The sequence below is a fragment of the Streptopelia decaocto genome (assembly GCF_964273445.1).
Source record: "Streptopelia decaocto genome assembly, chromosome: 7".
In the NCBI taxonomy this organism is placed as follows: domain Eukaryota; kingdom Metazoa; phylum Chordata; class Aves; order Columbiformes; family Columbidae; genus Streptopelia; species Streptopelia decaocto.
Window position 1 is genome coordinate 13,957,068 of NC_138661.1, and position 24,160 is coordinate 13,981,227.

Below are 24,160 nucleotides of genomic sequence, written 5' to 3' on the forward strand. Positions count from 1 at the left end.
TGCTACGTGCAAAACTCCCCTTCGCATCCGTGCAGAATGAATGCAGAATATATAATTGAGATCTGCAGTGCAGGTGAGTGATTTCCCAGTGCTGGCCAAGGAAGAAAATCCAGCCTCACCCATCATGTCAGTGATGTCCGAGTGACACAGAACTGTGTGTTTGTGTCTGCTCACCACATCCAGATGGAATATTTGCCTCTCAGACAGCAGCACAATTCTTGTGATCTGCTTTCCCTGAGTGCTGTTTGTGGCTATGCCCTTTGTGGCAGTCAGGGGCTTGCAGGAGTGTTTAGTTTTTGAAACCTTTGTGCAACATGATGTGGTTGATTTGCCATAGGATTCCAGAAACTGGCTCCCCTCCCTCACCTGGTGCTGGGTGCATTGAGCAGAAAACTCTCAGCACCACTTTAGGATACCGTCTGTCTATTTACCTGTATCTCTTTTTCTTTTCATCTGTTTGTTCATTTTTGTTTGTCCATCACCTGTAGCAGTTAAGTTGAAGAATGATAGAGCCTCTGTCTTAATTTTCAGCTTTAAATATTTTCAGCTTTAAATAGTTTCAGCTTTAAATATGGCAAAAAATCCCATTGGAGAAGAGTTGGAGAGGTAAAACATGGGCATGTTCCTAGCAAACACAGGCTGAGCATTTCTGAGCACCACTGTTACTCTTTCTATAGATATGAAGAGGTATCACGTACCTAATGTGATGCCTTTCCTTGAGGCCAGTGGATATGATTTTCCTCTTCATGATTTGTCACTTGACCTGACTCTATAAGACTGTCCTGATTTGTGACAAAGAAACAAACTAGATTTAAAGTGGTAGCAAAGAGGAGGAGGTATCACCTGATTTGACTTTGCTTGTTGGGGCAGACTCAGTCTCCTGGTCTGGTAGACCTACAATCTTTTTCTCTTAGCACTGGACTCAGGAGTGGTGGTTGGACTCCATTAGCATCTGCCAGAGTCTCTCTTTGTCCATTCTTCCTCTCCCTTACCAACCCTTTCCTTTCTGACAATAGGTTAGAACTTTTTAGATTTCTTCATATACACATCAAAAAATAGAAAAAAGACCTGACTGACGTGTTCAGTTCCATCCACTTACCAGCAACTGGTTCATATAGTTCATATAGTTCATTTGTTAGGCACCTTGTTAAAGTGGATTGCTGGTTTGTCCCAGTGCCTCTGTTGGAAAGCTCTTGAGGATCCCTTTGCCCAAATAGTTAGATACCTCCTGTTTGAAATCTTAATTTCCTTTCCACTGGAGAGGAGACGTATTAGATAAGAGCAGGGAGGGCCTCCTTGTACCCACTTGGTGAGCTCTTAGCATCTTCTCAGATTCCTCAGGGCTGTGCAAATTGTATCAAGTTAATTGTCAAACAAAAGGTAGGACCCACCAGGACTAGAAGAGAGGCTATTGCTCTCAGGGTAGCATTGTGTGCTAGGATCCATGCACCTCTGCATTAAAACCCCATGCCATTTTGAGGGATTGTACCCTTGATGGACTTCATATAGTTTGTCTGTGTGATGAGCTCCTTCAAAACCTGTAGTATGGTACCAAGATGTGCAGAGGGCCAAGCGACTGCAGGACTTGTGCCCTTAGTTATGTTAGGGCTACAGAACTGTCTAGATGTGACCTGAGAGGTAGCTGTCCTATGGCCCTACTCTAAATCCTGATTTCAAGCTCACAGCTTTCCCAGCAAGGGTCCAGGCAGCTCAACATAGCCTATGATAACCTAGTTATTTTAATAAGATTAGAAATACAAGAGACAATTGTTAGGTCATTTCAGGGAATCTTTGTTACTTTGTGCTTGTTCCCTGAAAAAAACCAAACTTGTCATTCATATATGTTACGGTGGCAGTAGGGTGGTTCATATACACATAGAAATCCATGTCTGACATCAGATTCCACATGCCTGGCACACAGTCCTGCCCAAAATGTAACATAGGTATAATGTGGATAGTAGTTACCATTACCTGCTTGTGTAGTACTTCCAGGAAGATCAAACTGTTACAAAAGCCAAAGAAATGAGCGCTCCCCCGCCCCGCCAATAATCCTTCCTCGTCCCACAAGCCACAGAGATGGCTTCTATTGAAAACCAGTCCTCAAAAAAGAGCACAAATTTTATCCTTGATGCTTGAAGCTTAAGTATTTACACAGGGAATTTAGACTCTTCACTTGTGGTTTTGGCAAAAGCTTCACACAAATGTTTTGCACTGGTGGTCTCTTAGCCATTTAAGATAAATGACAAAATCAAATGCAGTCCTTGTAGACTGGAGTGCTGGATGCTGTGCCAAGGATGAAGTAGCCCCGTTTACCTCACATGTTAAACTGTCAGATCAACATGCAGGCCTTGTTTCCTAACTGGGACTCCCAAGGTGGAGAGTCTTCCTTAGAAAATATTACTTTTCTAGAATTGGAGGGAGCACAGATAAATATTCCTCATTGCTGCCATGGTGTTTTTGTGTGTCTGCAAGGTGCACGTGCACGCACAGACAGAATTGCCACCATTAAAAAAAAAGAGCATTTGCCAGAAGTTACCCCACAATTAACACACATATTTCCTGATCTAAATACAGGGGGAAACTGTGGTTTCTGATCTACCACTGTGTGGTAACTGTTGGCAAATGGCAGCTTTTTAATGGTGACCACTCCACCACATATCTTCATTTGGGAACAGCCCTCGATTAGTAGCTGCCCTTAATTTAATAATTAAGTGGCAAGCATAGTTTTAAATGAAGGGATGGGGTTCTTGGTGGATGTAAAGTGGTGCTATTCACTCAACTTCCCTTTAAACTCTGCCAATTTCCGCCAGCCAAAAATGCGGCTCCTACCCGATTCTGCATGTGTGTATGTTTGTGTGTATCTGTATCTGTGCAGGTGTATATCGATATTTAAGACTTGCATCTTAGTTTTTTCAAAGCTGCGGAGCTCGGTTTGGACTAGTGCCAGGAGGAGCAAGCGTTTCCAATGGAGCAGGAGAAAACGCTTAAATACAGCTCTTAAATGGCAGGTGATTCCTAGAGGGGTTGAAAATAAATAATACTGTTGGAGGTTACAATGTCATCTTCTAGCTACCAGGAAAAAGGTTGTTCCCTTCTTTACAGGCTCAACAGGGAAGCAGCCTGGCTAATCGGGGCATGCAAAATGCACAACTGGCCGCAGCTCAAGTGGGAAGGCAGCACAGCGGCCGCCAACGCTGCTTCTGGGAGCTCGGCTCCTGGCACCTCGCTGAAGCCATTTGAGCTCTAAGTCACAGCATTTTGTCCGGGCTGGTGTGTGCAGCCCGCTTCAGAGGCGGCTGGGCAGAAAGCCTGCCCAGTGTTGTGTCGGCTCAATTCACTAACACAGCCGTAAAACAATAATCCTCCTTTTGATTTGGTCCCTGAGCAAGTGCCGGTGGCGATGTCCACTGCCTCTGGCTCTGCTCCATGCCAGGGCCGGCCATCTCAGCCCTCCTCACCCCTCTCTGTGCCTCTGCAGGCCCCAAGCTCAGGTTCATGGGTCCCCCAGGTCTCTTCTTGCTCTTCTCCCACCCGGCGTGAGCCCACCAGCCTCAGCCAGACCCAGAGAGGGGATGAGACCAAGCGTGTTGCGCATTAGGCAGCCAGCCCCCGCCTCGCCTGTTTCCCCTGATGATGCCTCCTCTGTCCCTTCAAACTTAGATACGACTGACAGTTTTTTCTATTGTTTTTTCTCCAGGGCCGTCCAGGCCTGCAAACCTGCCGGGGGCTCCCATAGCTGCCTCCTCCCACCCTCACACATCCGTGATCACGTCACCTCTCCGCGCACTGGCCTCCCTCCCGCCCTGCCTTAGCCTGCCCTGCTGTGGTGCACGTGCAGTCTCAGTTGGCGGGACTCAGACTGAGATTCAGACTGAGACGTCAGGCACATTTGGATGTCATTGTCAGTTGTCAGGTAATAGAAACATTTTTTTTTTTTTGTTGCTATCTGAAGGTCAGTAGTGCTGCCAAGTGATGCCATCTTTGCTGTGGGAGAGCTGCCTTTGCTGGGTTGCTTGGGGAAGGCAGAGAAAATGCCTTAGGCCACCCCCCTCCTCTTCCTCCTTCCCCCTCCATGCTGGCGGAGGATGGGGAGCAGGAAACGGCCTGCGACTCCATCCATTTCCCCATCCCTGCCCTCCTGCCTGCCCACCTTCAGCTGTCACCAGCAGCCGCTGCTGGGCTACTTGTGCCATGTTGTAAACAAACATCTGAGACTCCTCACAGAATGATACCCTGGTATCAAGATTTCATCTCTCTGAGCCGTGTATTTCAAGCTTAATTGGATAACATTTAACAACTGAGGTTTTTTTTTTTTTTCCTCCCTCCTTTCTCCCCCCCCAATAATTCGTATTAAAGGCTCTCCTCCATGTCCATGTGCACACAGGATGTATGTGCTCCATGCCATTTTCTCCCTTGCTTTGAGAAAATGGTCCTTGGTAACTTGCCACGCATCCCTTGCCTCTCCCTTGTCAGCATTTCTTTTCTTTTATTCCTTTTGGGTGCCTGACTTTTGTCACCACGAGGAGGGGAAAGTGATGTGGAAATGAGGGCAAACAGACTTAGCCAAAGAGGATATGGACATATTGTTGCCAGACTCCATCATTTCAGACCCAGCGATCTCTTTGAAATCAGTGGGTGTTTCTGAGCATGGCTCAATTGCAAGATTTGGTCTATGATGAACTGCAGGTTGGAGAGGTGAAAACGGGGAGGGCTTGAAAGAAAATGCAGCTGTGGCAAAATCCGCAAACGTTTATGGAGCCTCACTGTGGTGGGCCAAACCCTGCAGCCCTCATTCATGCTAACGTGCATGGAGTTTTAATAGGAGTTCTCAGAATGATGTGTGGGTACCAGAGGATTTAGAAAGACAGTAACAACTGTCGTGGGTAAAGCCTTCGGGAAATGTCTCCTCATGTCCCTCTGAAGCTCACAAAACTTTGCTGAGCTCAGCTTTTTCCTTCTACAAACAGTGGTACCACCTGGCTGCAGTATGCTATATCTCGTGAAAATGTCCCTGTACATCTCTCATTGTTGTAATAAAGCAAGACAAAAAGTTTTGCAAGAAATTTAAATTTGCGTCTTGGAAACTCTCAGTCTTGAAAGACAGAATAAATTCAGTAGGAGGCTGTGAGTCCTCCACATGGTCCTGTTTCGACCCTGGGTGAGGCTCAGGGTGTATGTGTAAGTCTCCTGTATGGCCTGGGAGAGGCTTAGCCTGTGCCCAGGAACCGGGCTTGCAGCGATGTGCTGCATGGTGCACTGCAGCATATCCAGGGGATTTGGTCAGGCTTCCTATTCGAGCTGAGGTACACAGCATGGAGGGGATGATCTTATAATCTGGCTCTGCTTCATCAACCTCAGCACATTGACCAACTGGCTTGAGACAGGTACACATGGGCTCTTCTGAATGGTGAGTGCTGGGTCAAGAAGTCTCCTGCCTCCCTGCTTTCCTCTTGCATGTAACCAGTAAACCAAACTGGAACTGATCTCATGTTTTACTGTTCTCTCTCTTTGCTGGTGCAGTATGCAGGCAGGTGCCTTTGGTAGGTAGCTATACCAGTGAACTGAATGCCCTGGTTCCCTGTTGCTTCTGATGCCAGCAGCTAGTGGGGAGGGAAGCAAGTACAACTAAATATAGAAAAGGAAGGAAGGAAGGAATAATTTATTAAAGAACGTGGGAAGGCGAGGCTTTTGTACTTTGTGTACTTTTGAGTTCTCACTTTGGAGTTGTGTGCTGTGAGTTTTCAGAATTGCCTGTTTGCTGGGAGAGTGATGCCAGCTCTGCGGCGAGAGAGACCTGTTATCATGGCTTCCTGTAATTACTGCTGCAGTCTGTGGCACTTAGAGAATAGGTTATATCAAAGTGCATGCTACATGTTTATGACAGTAGTTGGTCAAGTCCTGCGTGAAGGAAACATTTTCTTGCCTTGAAAAAGGAGATTATGTCTACTTAACCCTTTCTTAGCTCCCGTAATATTCACTGTATATTCACTGGGCATGGTTTAAACCATGTAGCAAGGGTTACGGGATCTTTCTGGCTCCCGAAATGTTCTGTGGAAATGAAAGAAAAGTGAGTTCTTTGTGTTGACTAATAATCTAGTGATGATCCCTGCATCATGCCCTCTTTTTTTAATACAGACATTTACAACACTCGCTACAGCTTCAGAAATCTGCTTGTCTCTCTGACTTGATTAGCCTTTTATTCTGTCAGCCTGTTCTTGCTTCTGAGGAATTGTTTCCTTCTTTGAACAAAAGCCATCAACAGTTCCCTCCTCTCCTCCTCCTTCATAATTTCTTACCTTTCCTGTTTTTCAGCATTCGTTTAAGTCAGGACCTGGAGCTTTTCTGTGCAGTTCTCGAGCAGGCTGCGACTCTAGAGGCTCGAAGTTGCAGGTACTCCAGATCTCTGCTAGGCACTCACAAACTCAAGAGTTCCAGCAGTTTTTTGTGGGAGAACCTAAACTTCTGGCTGCCAATGGGATTTGGGCACGCATGTGTGAAAACTGCATTTGTAGATCTCCAACCTAGATAAGAGCGATCACCCAGTGGTATTTGGTCATGCACAGGGGGAGTTAGCCTGCCTCAGCCAGAGCTATTTGCGATCTTCAGAAGACATACTGCTGAGAGTAGTTTCAATCACAGTAAATGATGCTGGGAAGTCTGCTTGGGTGTCCACTGCGTTGCTTGGCTGATGCTGGTCATTGTTGCCTCTCTCTTTGTTCAATTCTTTGTGTTCAGGGCACTACAGGATGAGGAATTTGCAAGTCAAGGCCTGTGTTTTTCCATGTGATTAAAAAAAAAAATCCACCACTGGAGCAATCTCTCATTCTCTTTATTTATTTATTTTTGCCTCAGAGGCTGCTGTCTACTCAACTGGCTTCTCCTGTTTAAATGTTTTTAGTGCCTATTTAATTAGAAGTTGGAATAGAGTCATGAAATTCACAGGGTTGTGTAGCTTGCATCTAAAATATAAATGGGCAAAGCATTCATTTTGCTTTACCCCTTGCCAGATTAGGGTGCTTTTTTGAGCCTGCTTTTTATTTCTTTTCAATGAATTGCAACTGCTCAGAGTAACTGTAAAACGCACACAGGTTTTTTTTTTTTTGCATAACAGAGACATGCAAATGGTTGTTGAGAGACGTAATTATGTAAAGAAAAGTATATGCCCATATGCATGCACACATACATGGCAATACTTTTTGTGGGGTTACTTTTTCACAATACATCTTCATAAGGCTCTTTTTATAATGGTGATTTATTAATATTGTACATTAAGGCTTAAATTGTCAAAGCTGCCTAAGAGATTTGGATGCCCATTTCCCATTAAAGTTAACGAGAAATGAGCTTTGAAAATCTCAGCACAGAAGTGCATGGCATTTTACAATGTGCTCTCCAAAGAAAAAAGTCTCTGCCCTGAAGATCCTGCAGTGCAAAAGCCCCAGAAATGGAATTATAATCGGGATAAGACAAAGTGGGTTGTAATGGCACAGATAATAATTTATCCCCTAAGCCTGCATTCAGATATATACCTGATCCAAAAATCTTTGGACCTGGGCCCATGAGTGAGGGTTTTATATACCTCCATAAAGATAATTAAATCTGTCCAATACACATATATTCAGCTAACCAGCGAAACTGCTTCCTTCCCACATATAGGTTGATGGAACGAAGTGGAAAGCAATTACGATACTTAGTTGCGTATATAAAAACAGCAAGTGGGCATGGACAGCAGTGATTAATGGACAGGGCTGTGAAGTTTAAGGTCTAAAATAGAGGAAAGCATGGGGCTATAGCTCAGAAGACTGGAACAAGCTCCCGTTAATTCAAGGAATCAGCTGTATTAGTCATTAGGACATTCTGAAAATCACACAGTCGTAAAGTTAGTATAAATTTACCTGGTTACTGAAATTCTACTTCCTGCATCATTTAACTAGCCTGGTGTTTTCTTGGCGAAAGTTAAGGTGACAGTAAAGATAAAAGAAGTACCTGTAAGTAAATAACAGGTTTTAAAAGAATACTTTCCCCTCATTCAATTATATCACCATATTCATTTTGTGTTGGCTTTATAACTGTAGTCAGCCAGTAAGGAGAGAAAGATTAGACCACCCTGCTGTAAAAAGCTTGATGCAATTAATAGAGTCTGTCTAGAAAGCAGTACTATTTCAAAAACTTTTATGTTAATGATATGGTATGCACTCGGCGCATTTCTTGCTAGAACAAGAAGCAAGCTTTTGTTCACTCCAGACTGAGTTTTGTTAACACAGGAAGATCAATGGAAAAAAAAAAACCAACAAAAAACCCAAAAAAGCCCAACAGTAATAAGAGCGGAGAATGCAAACTCAACCAGCAAAAACCTAACTCATCAAGTCCCAGGACAATGACTGATACTCTACTCTTCACTTTTTGTTGAGTATAATCTCTCACACGCAAAAAAATCTACTAAAACTTGATGTCTGATCAGCAGTGGGTGCTTTTTTGAGAAAGAGGAATTTGGTCTATGTGTCTGAGGGTAGACAAAGACCTATAGTTTCCCTGAGACCCTTTGTAAATGTATCTTTTTTATTTTGCTGCATAAAGAAGAGGTTTGCATTAAGTACTGGCTAGAATTCAGGGGAGATGTCCCCATTAGTCATGGTTACATGTATTTATTTATTTTAGTGAAATATTTAATGCATGCTATACTAGCATTGACTTTGTGGACAGTACTTACAGAGTGCAGGGATGTGTGAGAGATGTATATACTGAAAACGGTAATGCATCAGTCTGAGTGTATGCATCCATCTTTTCATCTGTCTATCAATCTATGTGTTCATCCATCTATCCAAGTATTAAAATCATATGTGACCTGTCTGTCTATGCAGATCTCTGTCTCACTAGATATTAAAATCAGATCCAAACTCAAAATAGATGGATCTGATCATGAACTGATTTTCTGACTGAACGGTGTGTTTGTCAAGAGGCAGCAGAGACCTGAAGGCAGCAAAGGGTGGCTAAAACCAGGGTGCTGCATGGGGCAGCAGCGCTGGCAATTTGAGCGTGGCTGAGGCTTTGTTCTAGACAGACACCCAATTGCTATAACTTTGTAAGTCCTAATTATGTCAAGTTAAGAACCAGCAGGAGCAATAGTGATATTTAAAGGTGCTTTAAAGTGGATACCTGTCATTTCCAGACATGGCAGGAAAAAAGAAAAGCCCTTAATTGCAATATTAATGGGTGGAACCAAATCTGGTAGTCTTGGGACAAAAGGGTTCAAGGCAACATTGCCTGCAGTAAAGACAATGGCTCCAACATTGAGAGAGTTAACTCGATCGCATACCACTATGCTGAGCCTGAGAGTCTGAACTCTTCAAACGCTCCAAATGGAGAGCTAAATCAAAGAATCCTGTTTCAAATCCATCCAAGATGTTGCTGTTTTTCTCCTCTGACAGGAGAAGCATTTGGAAGTGCAGTTTCTTTCTTTTTTTATAGCTGTCTTAAAAAGGAGTTTGGATGTTTAGCACAGCTGGTGCTCATTACATTATGCACTATCAATAAAATAGCATGTGTAATTAATTTTTAATGCAGTGCTGTATGCAGCGCTTTAAAGCAGTTACTGTGTGGGGAGAGCCGACACCGGTCACTGACATCAGAAATATTGAAATAGAGGGCTAGATTTTGCATTTTTAAAGGGTGTATGTGTGAGTGGGGGAAGGGTAATTCCCAGCCAGCAATTCTCTAGCCACAATCAAATTTAAAAATATAGGAACAAGATGGATGAAGGTGATTTTATAATTTGCTTATTGGAATGAATGAATTTATTTCCTTTTAGAGTTTGCTGAGTGATGGCTGGGTTAGGAGCAGGTGACTTCAGAGTATAGGTAAGCACCAGGGAACTGCACAGCAAGTGATCCATCTTTGTTAAAGCACAAACAGGCTTTGGTGGTATCAGGTGGGAGATGAGGCAAAAGGGGAGGTTACAAGAAAGCAAAGGAAGGACATTTCTGTTTCATCTCATTGGGGATTTTTTTTTTTTTTTACAGGGCTTCTTTCTTGTTGTTCCCATTAATAATAAACCCCATTTCCCCACCTTGATTCAGTAAATATTTGGGAGCTATCAATAGTTTGGAAGGGAGAGAGTAGCTTGGTTACAAAAAGGTACCACTGATGGCAAGTTGCCTGCTGCTCTGACAGAAGACCCAAACAAATCACAGAGTCTTCCTTTTCATGGCATTTGTGCAATACTTTCCAGGAGACACCAGCACAAATAAATACTGCTTTCATGGGGTGCAGTCGGCAGGGTGTGGGCACCACCATAGCTTTTGGCAGCTATTATGTACAAAAACACCTTGGTTGTCCGGAAGAGGAGCAAAGCTATTTTTGAAACTGTAGTGTGGTGCATGTTCATATTCAGCAAAAGGATGGGAATGGCTTCCATGTTTCTGCAGCAGAGTAGCCACCAGGGATGGTTTGCAGGATAGGATCAGCTTCTCCCTGCTGCCACCTCCTTCCCAGCCTTTTCAGGGAGCTGAATGCCTCTTGGTGAACACTTCCCAAGAGAAGAATTCAACTGCAGGAAGGAAGGAAGCAATCACCTACAAAGCGACAAAATTAGGGGTAGTGTTTGTCAGGTGCCTTGCCTTTCGGTTGGGCAATGCACCAGCTTTCGAAGAGCTGATTTTTTTTTTTTATACACATGCACGAGGCATAAATGTTTGCAATTATTCTTTCAGTAAATTGCCATTCATTTGTACATAGCATATGCTAAACGGTTCACTTGTACAGCCTCACCTGGCATATTCAGGATGGAGTTTTCTCCTGCCCCTTCAGTAGTAGTTTTTTGTCATCACTTTTCTTCTCGCTTTCTGTCAGACATGTGCGGATGCGTTTGTGTGTCTGAGCCAGGAAGTGAATTGGGCTGTTCAGTTTGTGAGAACAGAGATAAATCTCTAGTGCACAAATATGATGTTCAGCGTCAAAGGAAGTAGGGCGAGCCATGGGGTATGGTGTAGGTAGTTGCGATAAGAACCGCTCTTGAATTCACAAGCCAGTGGGAAAGGTGGAAAAAACAGTGAAGTGTTGTACATTTTTTAGTGAAATAGCTTTATTTTATTTTAATTTTTAAAGGAATTGGTTCACATATTGCTGGGGTGTCTTAGGTTTAGGCCAGAGAACTGCAAAAAAATTACCTTATGTCCCTCCAGAACTGCCTAATTCAGAGGACCTGGATTCTTTTTTCTTTTCTGAGTGCTTCATAAAAATAGATGAAAGGAAGGGTTCTGTGCTCAGATGGGATGCTTTATGTTCAGAAAGGAATTTGAGTCAAAGAAGCCATGCTGATGCACCTCGCATGTGCCCCACTGGGCTCCCGTGTGCTGCATGTTGGTCTGTCTTTCTGCTAAGCAGTAAACAGTTGAGCAACTGTTAGCAACATACGCTTTTATGCTGTTTGCTTTCTTTTGGACAGGTTTTTTCCAAGCCTTTTTGCAGCACGTACAGGAATCTGGTAGGGTAGAGTATGGTATGTGCCTTTGACATCCTTATTTCCCTCTTACTTTTTTCTTAATCCATTGCTATGGGTTCCTACTCCAGCTAACGCAACCTGCTGTGGCACAAACTGGAGAAGTCAGGTTCTATGAGTCAGTAAAACGTGCGCTTGGAATGAAACAGGCAAAAATCCCACATAGCGAGGGCTTACATTTCTTAGGAATTTAGCTGTAAGAGTCAGAGGTCCTGGGACTTCTGGAATGAGGTTAACTCAGGCACTAAGCAAGGCAGTGGGGAGACATAGGCACTGGAATCATGCCATGAAACAATGCTTTCTAAATTTTTGTCTTTGCTATTGACATAAGGAATCTCTGGTTGGAGAGAGGCCAGTTTGCAGAGCATACCTGCAGCTTTTATGCTTGTTTAAATGTCACTTGGCTACTTGGAGCCTATTGTGAACTCATTATTTTCAGTCCATCCCCTGGCAATGGGAGGGGAGCATCTTACCCTTTTTGTGTGTCAGATGGTCTCCTTACCTCTCTTGTATTGACCTAGACTACTTTACTTGAGGCCCAGGTCTAAACCTGATCCTTACGTCTCTTCCATGGCTGTGTGACAAGCGTGGTTCTTCCAGGGCATGCTGTACCATGCCAGCAGTCCACTGACGGATGGGTTAGGGACTGCCGAGGGATGCTTAGCTGAGCACCTCTCTAGGAGCTGCTTTCTGACTTCAGTGGTGTTGTACTCTTATACCAGCTGTGAACATGATCTATGGAATTCAGGGATGTACGGAAATTTAAGGAAGAATCAGAGTATTGTCAGGAAAGATGTACCGTTTAAAACTGTCCATGGTGTTCAGTGAGAAAAACAAAAAATCAATGGGACATAGTAAGACCTCAACATGGCAGCAGCACCCTTTGCCTGTGGGGGACCTATTTTTTTTCAGTTTGCATCTCCTAACAGAGACTGGGGTTATTTTCTCTCTTCAGGTTGGACAGGGAGACAGTAAGTTCATTTATTGTGGCACAGACAGTCTTATAATGCAAAGTCTGTCTAAAAATTATGTTTGAGTGTTTACGGATTGATTAATCAAAAACCTTTATAAAAATGTGTGAACCATCAATTCAACTGGGAATAGGATCATTGTGGTTTTGGCTACGGAGAGGACAAGATTACTGAGTAAGTTTACCTTTCTGCAAAACTTTATAAAATATAATTTTAAAATAATACATTCTTTCTGTATTTTTTCTATGTTCTCCTGAAACTGTATTAATACCTCCATTGTAAAGTCGAGGTAGCATCTTAAAAACTCTGTAGCCTACTGAAGCCAAACCCTTCTCTATCATTATCAAGAAATACGTAGCATAGTTGCACAAAATCTTGTGAAATCGCTGTAAACTCCCTCCCAATTTCCTTCGTACTTTCTCTGCACATTTTCCATGCAGAGCAGTGTGAAAGCTCCAGTGATGCTGGCCCCTGCCTTCACCACCACTGTCAGCGTTCATTAGTGCAGTCGAGCACACTCATAAATGTCTTCCCATATTTAGAACCCTCTAGCCAGAAAATCTTCCCTTCTCTTCTCCCTGTTTCGAGTTAAAAACTGATGGTCAGGGTTTGAGGTTGGCACCTGTGGTTTAATTTTAATTCTGATATCATCAGAGCTGTAAGGGAGAATGAGGATGTGTGGGAGACAGTACTATCACTGTTAAATAATTTGCTCCTTGCCCTTTCCTGTTAAGTTTGCCAGGCCATATTTTGTGATTGTAAGCTGGGACATCTTAAATTTGTTTTCTCCTTAATAGGTAAAGATGAGTGAATGTTGTTTCTCACTTTCTCCTCACTCTTTTTGTGCAGATGTCTCTACTCTCTGGGGCTGGCTGGGGCTGCTGAGGAGGTGTTAACCAGGGGATTGCATTGTCCGTGGTTAGATTTGCTCCCCTCCCTGGCAGCACGGGGGCTGTATTGCATAGAGCTCCCTCCCAGCAAGGCCCAGTGAGTCAGCATCCCGCTTGCTGGGCTGGCTGATAGGAACAGGCTGCTCTGTCCTTGGCCACCTTGACCATGGAGTTTCTCCCCACCCACACCTTTCCCTTCCCCTGCTCTGCCTCAACTTCTTTCTTTTTTTTAATATATAATTTCAACTTTGCCATCAGGTAGGTCCTTCATTCATTGCTGTCTCTGCCAGTGGTCCCTGCAGTAATAATTACAGCATTTTTTCTAAAAATCAAGTGCATTTTGCACTTTTTCTTTTTTTTTTTTTTTTTAAGTGGAAGTGGCTGCTGAAAGTTAACACAGCTTGCAACATGCAGACTTATTGGGCCGGCATGAATTTCCTTAATAAGCTGGGGTATGTGACAGTGCGTGCACATGTGCCTGTGTGCTTTTTCCCCTAAACTCTGGAATAAGAGTCCTGTCTCTTTAAATCCTAACTCCAACTTTACTGGCGATTTTACAGAGCCTGGTTTCATTTATAGTGGAGCCAGACTTGCTGTGTGAGAGCCGTCCGCATGCTGGAATTAGTCTTAAGCTCGCTTCTGTGGCGTTGCCAAATTCCATGTTTGTGTTTTATTTAGAATTCTTTTCACGGCCAGTCGAATCTGTTCAGGCACACATAGGCAGTGTTGCGCCCCATGGAGAAAATAAGCAAGTTTGCGTTTTCTTTGGCATAGGCCATGGCCACAAAAGACTGCGGTCTAAAAAAACATTTTTTAAAAGCTATTTTAACCCATAACAGATGTATAAAGTAGGCACATGCATGCCAGCTTCCTTAGTTTTAATTAAAAAATAATTACAGCTTTAATGGGATGCTAGTGACAAATTTGGATGAATGGTGGGTGACATTATCTCAAGGCTTACTTCAACTAATAAATTAGTGCATTTCGCTTGGCCAGTGGTAGAGATGAAATTAAATGAAGGAGCAGATTAATATTTCTTAAAGTTACATCGAACCAAACGAAAAACCAAATAAAATAAAAACCCAAGACCCCTTCCTCCCTCTCTCACTCAGATTCCCGTTTGCATGAGATCACAGAGCATGGAGGAAAGGTTATTTTCCCTGGCTGATAAATGATCTGGCCAATGATAAACTGGTCTTAGCTTTGCAAGGTACCTGCACCTTTCGTAATTTGACATCGGTAGCCACATCACCAAATTATTGTGATTAATGTCAGCAGGCACTTCTATTTATAAATACATCTAACTAGCCAACACAGTACCTCCGAGCCAGGAAATCTTAAATATAAAACCATCCCTAGGTGCTGCATGTTGCAATGGTTCTCTCTTCATACCTCAGCTAACTGGCTGCCTTTTGCGCCACGATGCTGGCTGTGATTCTTCACATCTTTAGGCTATTTTCAATTTGAGGCTTTTAAGGCTCACCAGAACTGGGCTAGATGCACAGCCTTGCACAGGTAACAACAGTTTATATTTATTAAGAAATAAACAAAGGAGTAATAAACATGCAATGAGCTAACCCCAGATGGTATCTCTCCTGTTATTACAGTCAGGTATATGCGGCGCTGGGGAAGGGAGAGGGAAGGATCAGCATGGGAGGCTGTGGATGTCGAAGGAAGAGGAGGAGAGGTCTGACACGTTCACTGGAAAAGTGTCTTCCTCCTTCCCATGCAAGCCTCCATCCCACCCATGGACAACCTGAATAGGTGCTCAGAGGAGAAGTGATGAAGCAACTAATTTTTTCATGGTGTCCAGTAGAACCTCATTTCCTCTGGACTTGCTTGTCCCACCCTGGCACTTTCCAGCAGCAAAGGCAGCCCAGAGTGGGATGGGGCTTTCTGGATGTGAGCAGACGATTGGTTTCATGATCTCTGGCACAGGCAGATGAGTATCATTTGTGTGTGGATGGCCAAACCCTGCTCACCATTCTCAGATGTATTCTTGCATGAAACTTCTCATCTGCTTAACATTTAGCACCTCCTTATAAAAAGGCTCTGAAATGCTGCTGATACATGTAATCTAGATTGTGAGAGCTCTTCAGCTGGGAATTGCCAGTTTTCTGTAGCAAGCACGCTATCTTGTTTCCTCGTTAAAAACTATAAGCAATTTTTGGAAAAAGCAATTGAAGGAAAGATAGAAAAAGGAATTATCAGGTGTTTGGTGGATAGCTACGTAACTTCTCCTAGACCAGTCCAGATTTGTCTTGTGATCTACAAATGGTTTGCTACTAATCTCCATGCAAATATGTCAGTGTCCCCCAACTTGTCCGCTGAAAGCTGTCTGCCATGTGAAGCTGGGGAAACACAGTGTAACGAAGCAACTCTGCTTGGTTCAAGCTAGTCTGGAGAATCTGAGCTCCTCAGCACGATCTGCTTGATCCCTCAGGGAGGGCAGTGTCTACCCTTGGTGTGCAGGGGGTTCATTGCCTGACGACGAATCAAGCCAGACTCTCCAAAGACAAGATTCTTAGCCTTTGTTTAACTGCAGTGAAAGAGAAAGATATTTTCCTTTGTCGTCTGAATGAGGATTTCTGTGGTAATATTTCCCTGAGCTCGAATTCCTCATGAGTGAAAATGAAGTTCCAGCATTAAAAACATGAGTCACACAGTGCAGATGAGAGTAATTTTTGCATTCCTGGAATTTTTGGAAGGGAAACATTACATTTGCATTAATCCTTTCAATTATACCTTATTGCTAAAATAAGCCATGAGGCATTCTGCAGTAGAGCCCTTTGCTATTTGGTTTCAGCTGAGGCTTTGAAACTAGCACCTGAAAGCTTTTAGACTTCTGTGTGTCAGTATCTTAATTTTCTTTTTATGTTGCTGCACACAGGATGGTCTGGTATCTTTTTTATTTACTCCTTAGGATTATTTTGTTTAATAAATAAGGGTAATTTGATTTGTTCTGATCTGTCTCAAGTATCTAATTGCTGCTGTAAAGAATGATTAATGTCCAGTTGAAAGGATTCCACATCTATAAATGAGAATTGAAAGCAGATGTTAGTTTGATGAACGTGTGCTGCCCATTCCTTGTCTGCACTGGCTCAGAGAGAAGGCTGCTAAGATATTGCTATTTATCAAAAGAGAGATGTTAGATGCCAAATACAGTTCAGAGTCACACACCTATCACGAGCCAAGTGAACAGTTAACAAATAATGTATCCCAGGTAGTATTTTTCTCTGCTTGTGAAATATCTGTACACAAGACAGCATTACCCTCAAATTGTCAGAAATACTTGACAAACTCCAGTTCAAGAGAGTGTACTGTGAGTTGATTATAACCAGGACTTTGTGTCTCAGTTCTTACTCGGGGAGTATGTCGTCCGAGGGCAGGTAAGTTCAGTTTCCAGAGCTATTGCCTGCACAATGCTGATTCTGAAGTTAATTCAACCCATAAAAAGAATTACGAAGCTGATACTGTTCTCTTTTCTATTTGTGGACTGGCTAGGTGCTCAAGCATTTCTGGCAAGCCAGGCCAAATGCTTTTCAGAGTTTGCTAGCTTGAGTTCATGCAGAACTGTGGAGAGCAGACAGTAAAACGACCAAAAGACTGAATTGCCTGGGCACAAGATCAGTTTTTGTAACATCCTGCCAACTTTGACGTACACTCGCACACAGTAAGTGCAAGAGCTTTTATATAAAAGCAGGTACCAACAGAATCTTTTCACGTGGGCTCTTCAGTTTAGTAATGCATGATGCTGTACAGTCCTTTCACACGTGGTGCTCTCTTGGCCGTCAGAGTTTGCCTTCCCAGCCAGTATGTAACAGCAGGTTAGCAGCCAGCGCATGTCAGAGTGGAGGAGGAGAAATTCTGGCCAAGGGCAGGCATTTCTGACAATGGCAATAGGATTGTGAGTGTTTCCAAAAAACCAAGAGATCTTTCTTTTTTAAAACCTCTCTTAAAAATCTTTCCTGGACTCTTTAAATGTTCACCAGTATGACTGTGGACAAAAGAAAAAAAATAGATTAATAGATTTAGTTACTTTGGGTTTTTTTTTTGGCGAAATGGTCTTTGCATTTTTATTTTTTGTTAAATCATCATTCAGATAATACCAAGACTAGCAAAGTATCTCACAGGTGGACAGATGGAAATGTAAGGACCAACACAAATCTTCCTTGCTGTCTATAAATCAGGCCGATTTGCGATATGTGTGTATGGCAAGAGAGAGAGAAGAGAGGAGAAGGACAAAAAAAGGTACAGAGAAAGGACCTGGAGTGATGGAGAAGGACAGGTACTGGCATCCCAGAGCTCTGGCTATGTCAGCTTCTGTGCTGCAGTCGTGTAAAAATGACAACAGAGTACTGTCAGCAGGACCTTCCATTCCTCTCGTACCTGAATAGGACTCTGTATCCAGTAGTCAGGTGAGAACAGAGGAGAGCTTGGTTTTACATTTATCTGTCTTTTCCATTTAGGGGCTAACTATAACAACATTAATTTCAAATAAAATTGTTTCTTAAAATCCTTGGCTTTTGTTTTGTGGACAGTACTGAACTGAGGAGTTAGACAATTAAAGTAACTACTGGGGTAAAACCTGGCCTTTTAGATTGTTTCTGATGATTTTTCCTGACCTATATCTACCTGACTCTGCTATAATGTCAACAGTTTCCAACTGATATACCTCACAAAATGACTGGAAATCTGAAATTGTACCAAAATAAAATAAATGGTATCTCTCTTCCTATAAGATCATACTTTAAAGTTATTAAAACCCCAAACCTGATTTTTGCCTTTCTTTACTTGTCTTTCTCCACTCTCTTCTTAGCTTAGTTTTCTTATAGGGAAGAAATGTAATTGATGCAAATACAACTATCCTAAATTAAGCTGGAAAGATACTCATGTGTGTGATATCATCACTGGTCAGCCTGTAGTGCATGGTAAACCTCATTTCTGTGGAGGAGAGCTAGGACTGAAGTCAAGAGATGGTGCACAGCTTACAGTGCAGTCAGCAAAACATGTCAGAGTTTCTCTTGGTGTAGTCTCCTGACTGGTTGTTCCTATATCCTTATGTGGGGTAGGAGAAAACACCCTTGAGAAAGTGTGTGAAGGAAGCTATCCTTTGTAACATGGTGGCTTTCCTCATTGCAATGAATCCAGACTGCTGAATGAGCTGTGAATGTGTAATTTTTGCAGGACAAGGCTTGTCCACAGTATTTTATTGTTTCTGGAAGTGGTCACTTGAGCAAGTACACATGTGTTCTGACTCAGTGTTGATTTGCTTTGGCTGCTTCTTAGCAGGTTTTCCTGTGAATAAAGGTGTGTCTGGCCCTGAGCAAATTGTGGAACTCCCTTGTGTTGGCAGTGCAAAGGTGTAAAGGGGTTGGGAAGCACATAGCTCAACGTACATCAGAGGCTTAGCATCAGGAATCTCATGTTTTCTCTGCATGGGCAGATACTCTGTTGGCCTTACACAACTGAGGGCACGGCCCTAAGTTTTAATCATGCGTCTAAAATCAAAGGAGAACACCACATAGGCAGTGTTCCTTAGAAAAGGCAGCTTTATGAGAGCAACAACAGGCTTGCTTTACAGCTGGGAGAAAAGAAAGCATTCCTGTCCAGGGCTCCCCAATGATAACAATGAAAGGACCCTGTATTTGGCTAAAAAAGGAAAATATAGATTGAAAAATATTAAGAGTGGATTTCAGAATTTGTTGTATGCTTTTATTGCTATCCAGTGAAAAGTATTAATAAGAGAAGGAGATTCTTGTATCTCATGTTCTATTCCCTATGGTTTGGGAAAACTAACTCCAAGCCTTGTTTCTCTTGTTGTATTTTCCCTGTGATCTTTGAAAAGTCCTTTAATTTCTTCATGTAAAGTCTCTGACCAATTCAGTAAGGAATTCCAAGTCTTCACTCTCTGATGGGAGTATTATGAGGGTGAAGATATGAAAGTTTCAGAGGTGTTCAAATACTGAGATAATAAAAAGCTACAGAACTATATAAAATGGGTAAAAACAATTTAGACTAATTTTTGAGGAATTGCTCATCCTGGTTTTTATTGAATGTGATGGAAATGAGACTGAGAGCCAGTGATGGTGACTGATGTTTGTCCAGCTGTTACTGTATTTAAAATACTCACAAGTGTGTAAGAGGTACTGCTGTTACTCCTCTCTGTGAAAACGGTGGATAAAATTGTGCTCTCAGGTACAGCAGCTCGAGACCATTGCAAATTAGGCCATTGGAAATCAATGGGGTTGCACATTTGTAACTGAGATCAGAATTTGGCTTGGCCTTGTGTGGTGCTCTGTGTGTTAATTCTAGCATCTAAACCTGGAAGAAATGGCTTTTTTATTGCAGCAGTGCTTGAGGAGACCCCAGGAAAGTAAGGTGTAAATATTAGAGGCTGCCAGCAGCTAGTGGCAGTTTCGGCCTAATAAACTGGAAGTAAATAACTTGGTGATTAGCTGGAATTGGCAGGCCACTTAAGCACAGGGCTGACTGGGTACATGATTTTCCCTATTCACACCTTAGTACTGTATAAGAGCAGGGATAGATGCCTGGAAGATATATGATTCTCAGCAGAACTTGTTCTGAATCTACCTTGACACTTCTATTTGAGAATAATCTTAATGATACCAACATCAACAATATATACTTAGCTTGAACCTTCCATCCTAAGGAGCCCAGAGTCCTTCTAATTTGAAGAGTGAACAAACAATACACAATAAAATAGAGCTCATTACAGCAAGGATAGTTTTGTGGCTCAAATGCCAAACCGAGAAGCCAGTGGAAACTGAGGTTTCTTGCTGCTGCCCTCACCACACAGCCTCTCTGTGAACCTGACCAACTCCCTTTCCCCCCAGTGTAGCTCTGCAGTGGGGACGTGGAAGGGCTAATAACATGAGAGTCTCAAGTAAAAAGGTATGTGGATAAAGCAAGCAGGGCAAGAACCTAAACAGAATTATTGTGAATAGACCTGTATGTTCAGAGAAATTCAACCCTTGGAGATCCACTCTAAGAAGAAATACGATCAAATAGTTAGGGAACAAATGAACTCTTTCAGGGCAGGACATAGATGAAGTCCACGGGAGTTATCAGAAAAATCAATTGCTATTGATTCTGTGAGCATTAGATCAGGCTTCTTGCTCCCTGACTGCCATTAAGTTGTATTTCAGGAGACAACAGGGCATTTTGGCAAGGATAGTAAGAGCATGTTTGGCACAGTCCACTCACTTTTGCCGTTGCCATGCTCCTGTCTCACTTGCCTCTCTTTTTATATCTGTGAACTGTAAGTGGCAGGAGAAGATTCTGGTTCAGTTGTCATTTGCTGCCTTTCTGAGTCCCACTTTAAGCTCTAATACACAGGCTTGCTTTAACATTTTGTTGTTCCTCTGGATGACTTTACTTTTTCCTTTGCAGCAATGAAGTTCCTGCTGCAAGAAGGAATTCCCCTCTCCTCTGTAATGAAATGACCAGACTGGGTTGGCATTGTGTTCCCAAAGAAAAAAGGTTATAAAACACTCAAACAGTGCCAGGCTTCCTGACAGAATTAATACTTCACAGTATTGTGTCACTCCTGTAGTCTCTGCTTTTCAGTTACCCATCCCTCTTAGTCATTTCATTAGTCATTATTTTTGGCAATAGGTGTAGTGATCTGATTTGATTGGAAAGCACCAGGGCACAGTGGCCAGGATTGTTACTTATGTATAGTGGCCATTTCATGGACATGTAGATTCCTAAGAATTTAAGCTGTGTAGAGGGGTCAAGGAGTGTAGTTTTCTTGATGCCTCTGCTCTCTGAAGTGTAGTCTTTTGGTGGCTTAGAAATGCGGCAATAATCCTTAAAAATGCTGCAGCTTGCCTGAGATTGTACAGCATAGTTCCTCTTTGTGGTTTCTCCTATTCAGCTCTCCCAGGTGAGTATGACCATTTTACAGGCATGAAAGAAAAAAGGGCTTGGGCACAGACTTGGTTAGTAAGTTCCTGATCTCTAGAAATCTGGTCTGGTCATGTCACTACATGAACAACAGGCATAAAATGAATGTACAACGGAAAGTGATTTGTTTTGGGTTTGGATTAGTCCCATCATCCAGTTCAGCAGTTATCAAGTTGTCTTGCAGAAGATAAGAGTATTTTGGCCCAAGGTAGTCAGAATTGAATTGTATGACAAAAGTACATTTAAAATTCCTGCTTAGGAGGGCTAAAATATATGCATGGAGATACTGGAGCATTTCTGGTGCAATAATGGCATCTGCTACACTTTTAACTTTTACTGTAACTGAGAACAGGAAAAATAAATTTTTAAAAAGAGGGCACCTGAAAGATTTAAATACGACTAATTTTATCTTCTTGAGGTTGAGTACTTGATACATGGAGCCTGCAAGGAAAGCAAACCAGGGTTGGCTCTACAGGGTGAATCTTTGGGTTTTGAAGAAGCCAAGAATCCAGAGTGGCTGCTTTATGTGGGATTTCTTCGTTTCTTCACCCTCTTGGGTGAAAGTCAGAGCTATGTGAAGGTAGGTGTGTGCGGTATTTTGCAAGCAGACATGAGCTTGTTCTGCCCATGCTTCAAGCCAACTGGACAGAAGCCAGCCCTGCTCCGGAAGCCGTTCAGCTGCTTGGTGAGGATGTGGAGCCCCAGCCCCGTCTCTCTGCAGGGCTTGTTCGCTCGGGTTTGGGGTTGTGCTAACCACAGCTACATGTCCTCTGCATCAGTGCTGGCTTGTGTCTGGCCAGGTTGGAGTGCAGGCAGGGTGAGCCTTTGTCAGCCTGCCAGATACCATGCAGACATACCCTTCCTCACCCTAGGTAGCAGTTTCTCAGGCACTTCATTTTCGTTGAAGTCAGCATGAACAAACATTAGTCATCTTGAGAAGCGGTTGCCAAAGGAGGTCCTTTGTGTAATGCATAGATTTAGCAATCTAGGCATTGACTTTGCATTACTAATATTTGGTCTGCTTTCTCCCAGGCCTTTCCACTCTCTTGGTCACTGTCAATCCCCTTCACTACTAGCTGCTCCAGTCCATAATTGCATCTGACTGCAGTGATACAGTTGTCAGCCCTGGAAAAGTCTCTAGACTTTGTCACTACCCTCCCTCAGGCAATGCAGTTTACCACCAGCCCTGAGTTGGTTTGGAACCTCTTGAAATTGTTGAGATCTCAACAGTGCCTTATGGTGATATTGGCCTTTCTTTTCACCTTGAAGAAAGGAGTGGCAATTCAGCCACAAGAGAATGAGTGACTTTAGCAAGCTGGTGTTTCTTCTTTATGGAGTATAAAAAGGTTTCACCCTAGAGGGTACAAAGTATGCTTCACAGAGTAAAACAAAAAGAGCAAAAAAGAAGTTATTGGCTTGTGTTTCTGAGAGGTCTGAGCTTTGATTGGTTTCTCTAACTCAAGGAATTAAAGCAGTACATTTTACATTTCCTTTTATTGTATGTTAATAATGCACTTGTATTCCTTCCTACTTGGCTTCTAGCTGAGGAAACTTGAAGTTCATAGTGATATGAAAGCTTGAAATGGCCCAGAAAAGTTCAATTTCCTTCACTTTTCATGTGCTAGCACTCATGTTCTGAAAAACACTCCACACAATCTAAGTGCGAAACTGTGGTCTGTTCAACCCACTAGTAACTTCATAGTGACTTCTGTCAGGTTTCTCATAGGGATTTGCATCATGAGCATTAAGAAGAATAGCAAATGTTCATTTTGCAACAATATTGAAGTTTCAAATTGTGTTTTTCTTCTGACTGGATTTAAACCCAAATGTAAAGAATTCTGAGAAAAGGAATTTTGTTTTCATTTTTTTAGGCAAAACCATTATATTTTGGTTCAAACCCAATGGCTTCTGGGTCAGTATCAATGTTGTTTCAGCATCTTTCAGATAATTTGCAGGCTGACAAACAGAGTTGAATATGGGTCTCATGACTACCAGGGCAGGTCCATATCTCTTCCACAGTCTTCCTAATGAAATTTCACTGAAACTCAGCTCTTAACACAGGTCATCTTAACTGTCAAGAATCTTTGGTAAAAGTGTTCTGAGCAGCTCCAATCCATAGTCTTAAAACTTGTTTCGACTTTAACCATGTAAGTCAAATCTGTAATATAGGGTCTGTGGTCTCCTGTGAAAAGGAATGGGCTTTATACATTGACAACATTGCTGGCCTGGAACAGTTACCCTCCAAGAGCTTTTTTTAATGGGATAGACGTAAGAAAAGCCTTCTAATTATCTCTTCCATGCCCTGCATTTCCCAGCTAGGTTCCAATAGGATCTGAAAGTCCAGACATGGGTCACTCAGTCCTGGGGTGTTACAGATGCCCTCTTAGACCTGGGAGGAAAGCAGGGGAAACATACCTTGTAGAGTGGATGCGCTTCACGGTTGGAGAGATGTAACCTCATTTGTCAGCTATCACAAAACACTCATTTCATTTCCATTACTGCAGTTTTGGCTAGAACTGTTCAAACCCCGCAGGGTTCAGTTCACAAGGTTGTATGTGAACTGAACCCTGCTCTCGGGTTGAGGAAGGGTGGGTGGAGAATCAAACCTTTCAAGTTTGCTTAGAGGGATGAGTCTGAGAAATTCACACCTTCAGAACTCCTCGTCCTCTTCCTCTACTCACACGTGCACTGAGCCCTTTAGTATTCTTTACTCAAGACTATATAGTGATCCTGGTAATATTTTAGTTGTGTTTCTGGTTTTCTCCGCTGAGTCACCCAAAGCTCTATACACGGCTTTCCTCTCCTGCAGGGCTCTAGATGCTGCCACTGATGAGCTGTTACGTTGTTATAAAGAACATTCAGGAGCTGTCCTGCAC

At 42.7% G+C, this 24,160-nt stretch overlaps 1 protein-coding gene across 4 annotated transcripts in view; it reads left to right on the forward strand.

Moving 5' to 3' along the window:
* Positions 1 to 24,160, forward strand: part of BCL11B (BCL11 transcription factor B) — a gene marked incomplete at its 3' end in the record, with an annotated part of 89,823 nt that overhangs the window by 38,038 nt on the left and 27,625 nt on the right. For 2 of the 4 annotated variants that reach the window (XM_082058044.1, XM_082058043.1), the window contains exon 3: positions 3,698 to 3,913. The exons of the other annotated variants lie outside the window; for them this stretch is intronic. In XM_082058044.1, the coding sequence (XP_081914170.1) occupies positions 3,698 to 3,913 (216 nt within the window). The remainder of the gene's footprint in view (positions 1 to 3,697; positions 3,914 to 24,160) is intronic. 4 annotated transcript variants of the gene reach the window in all.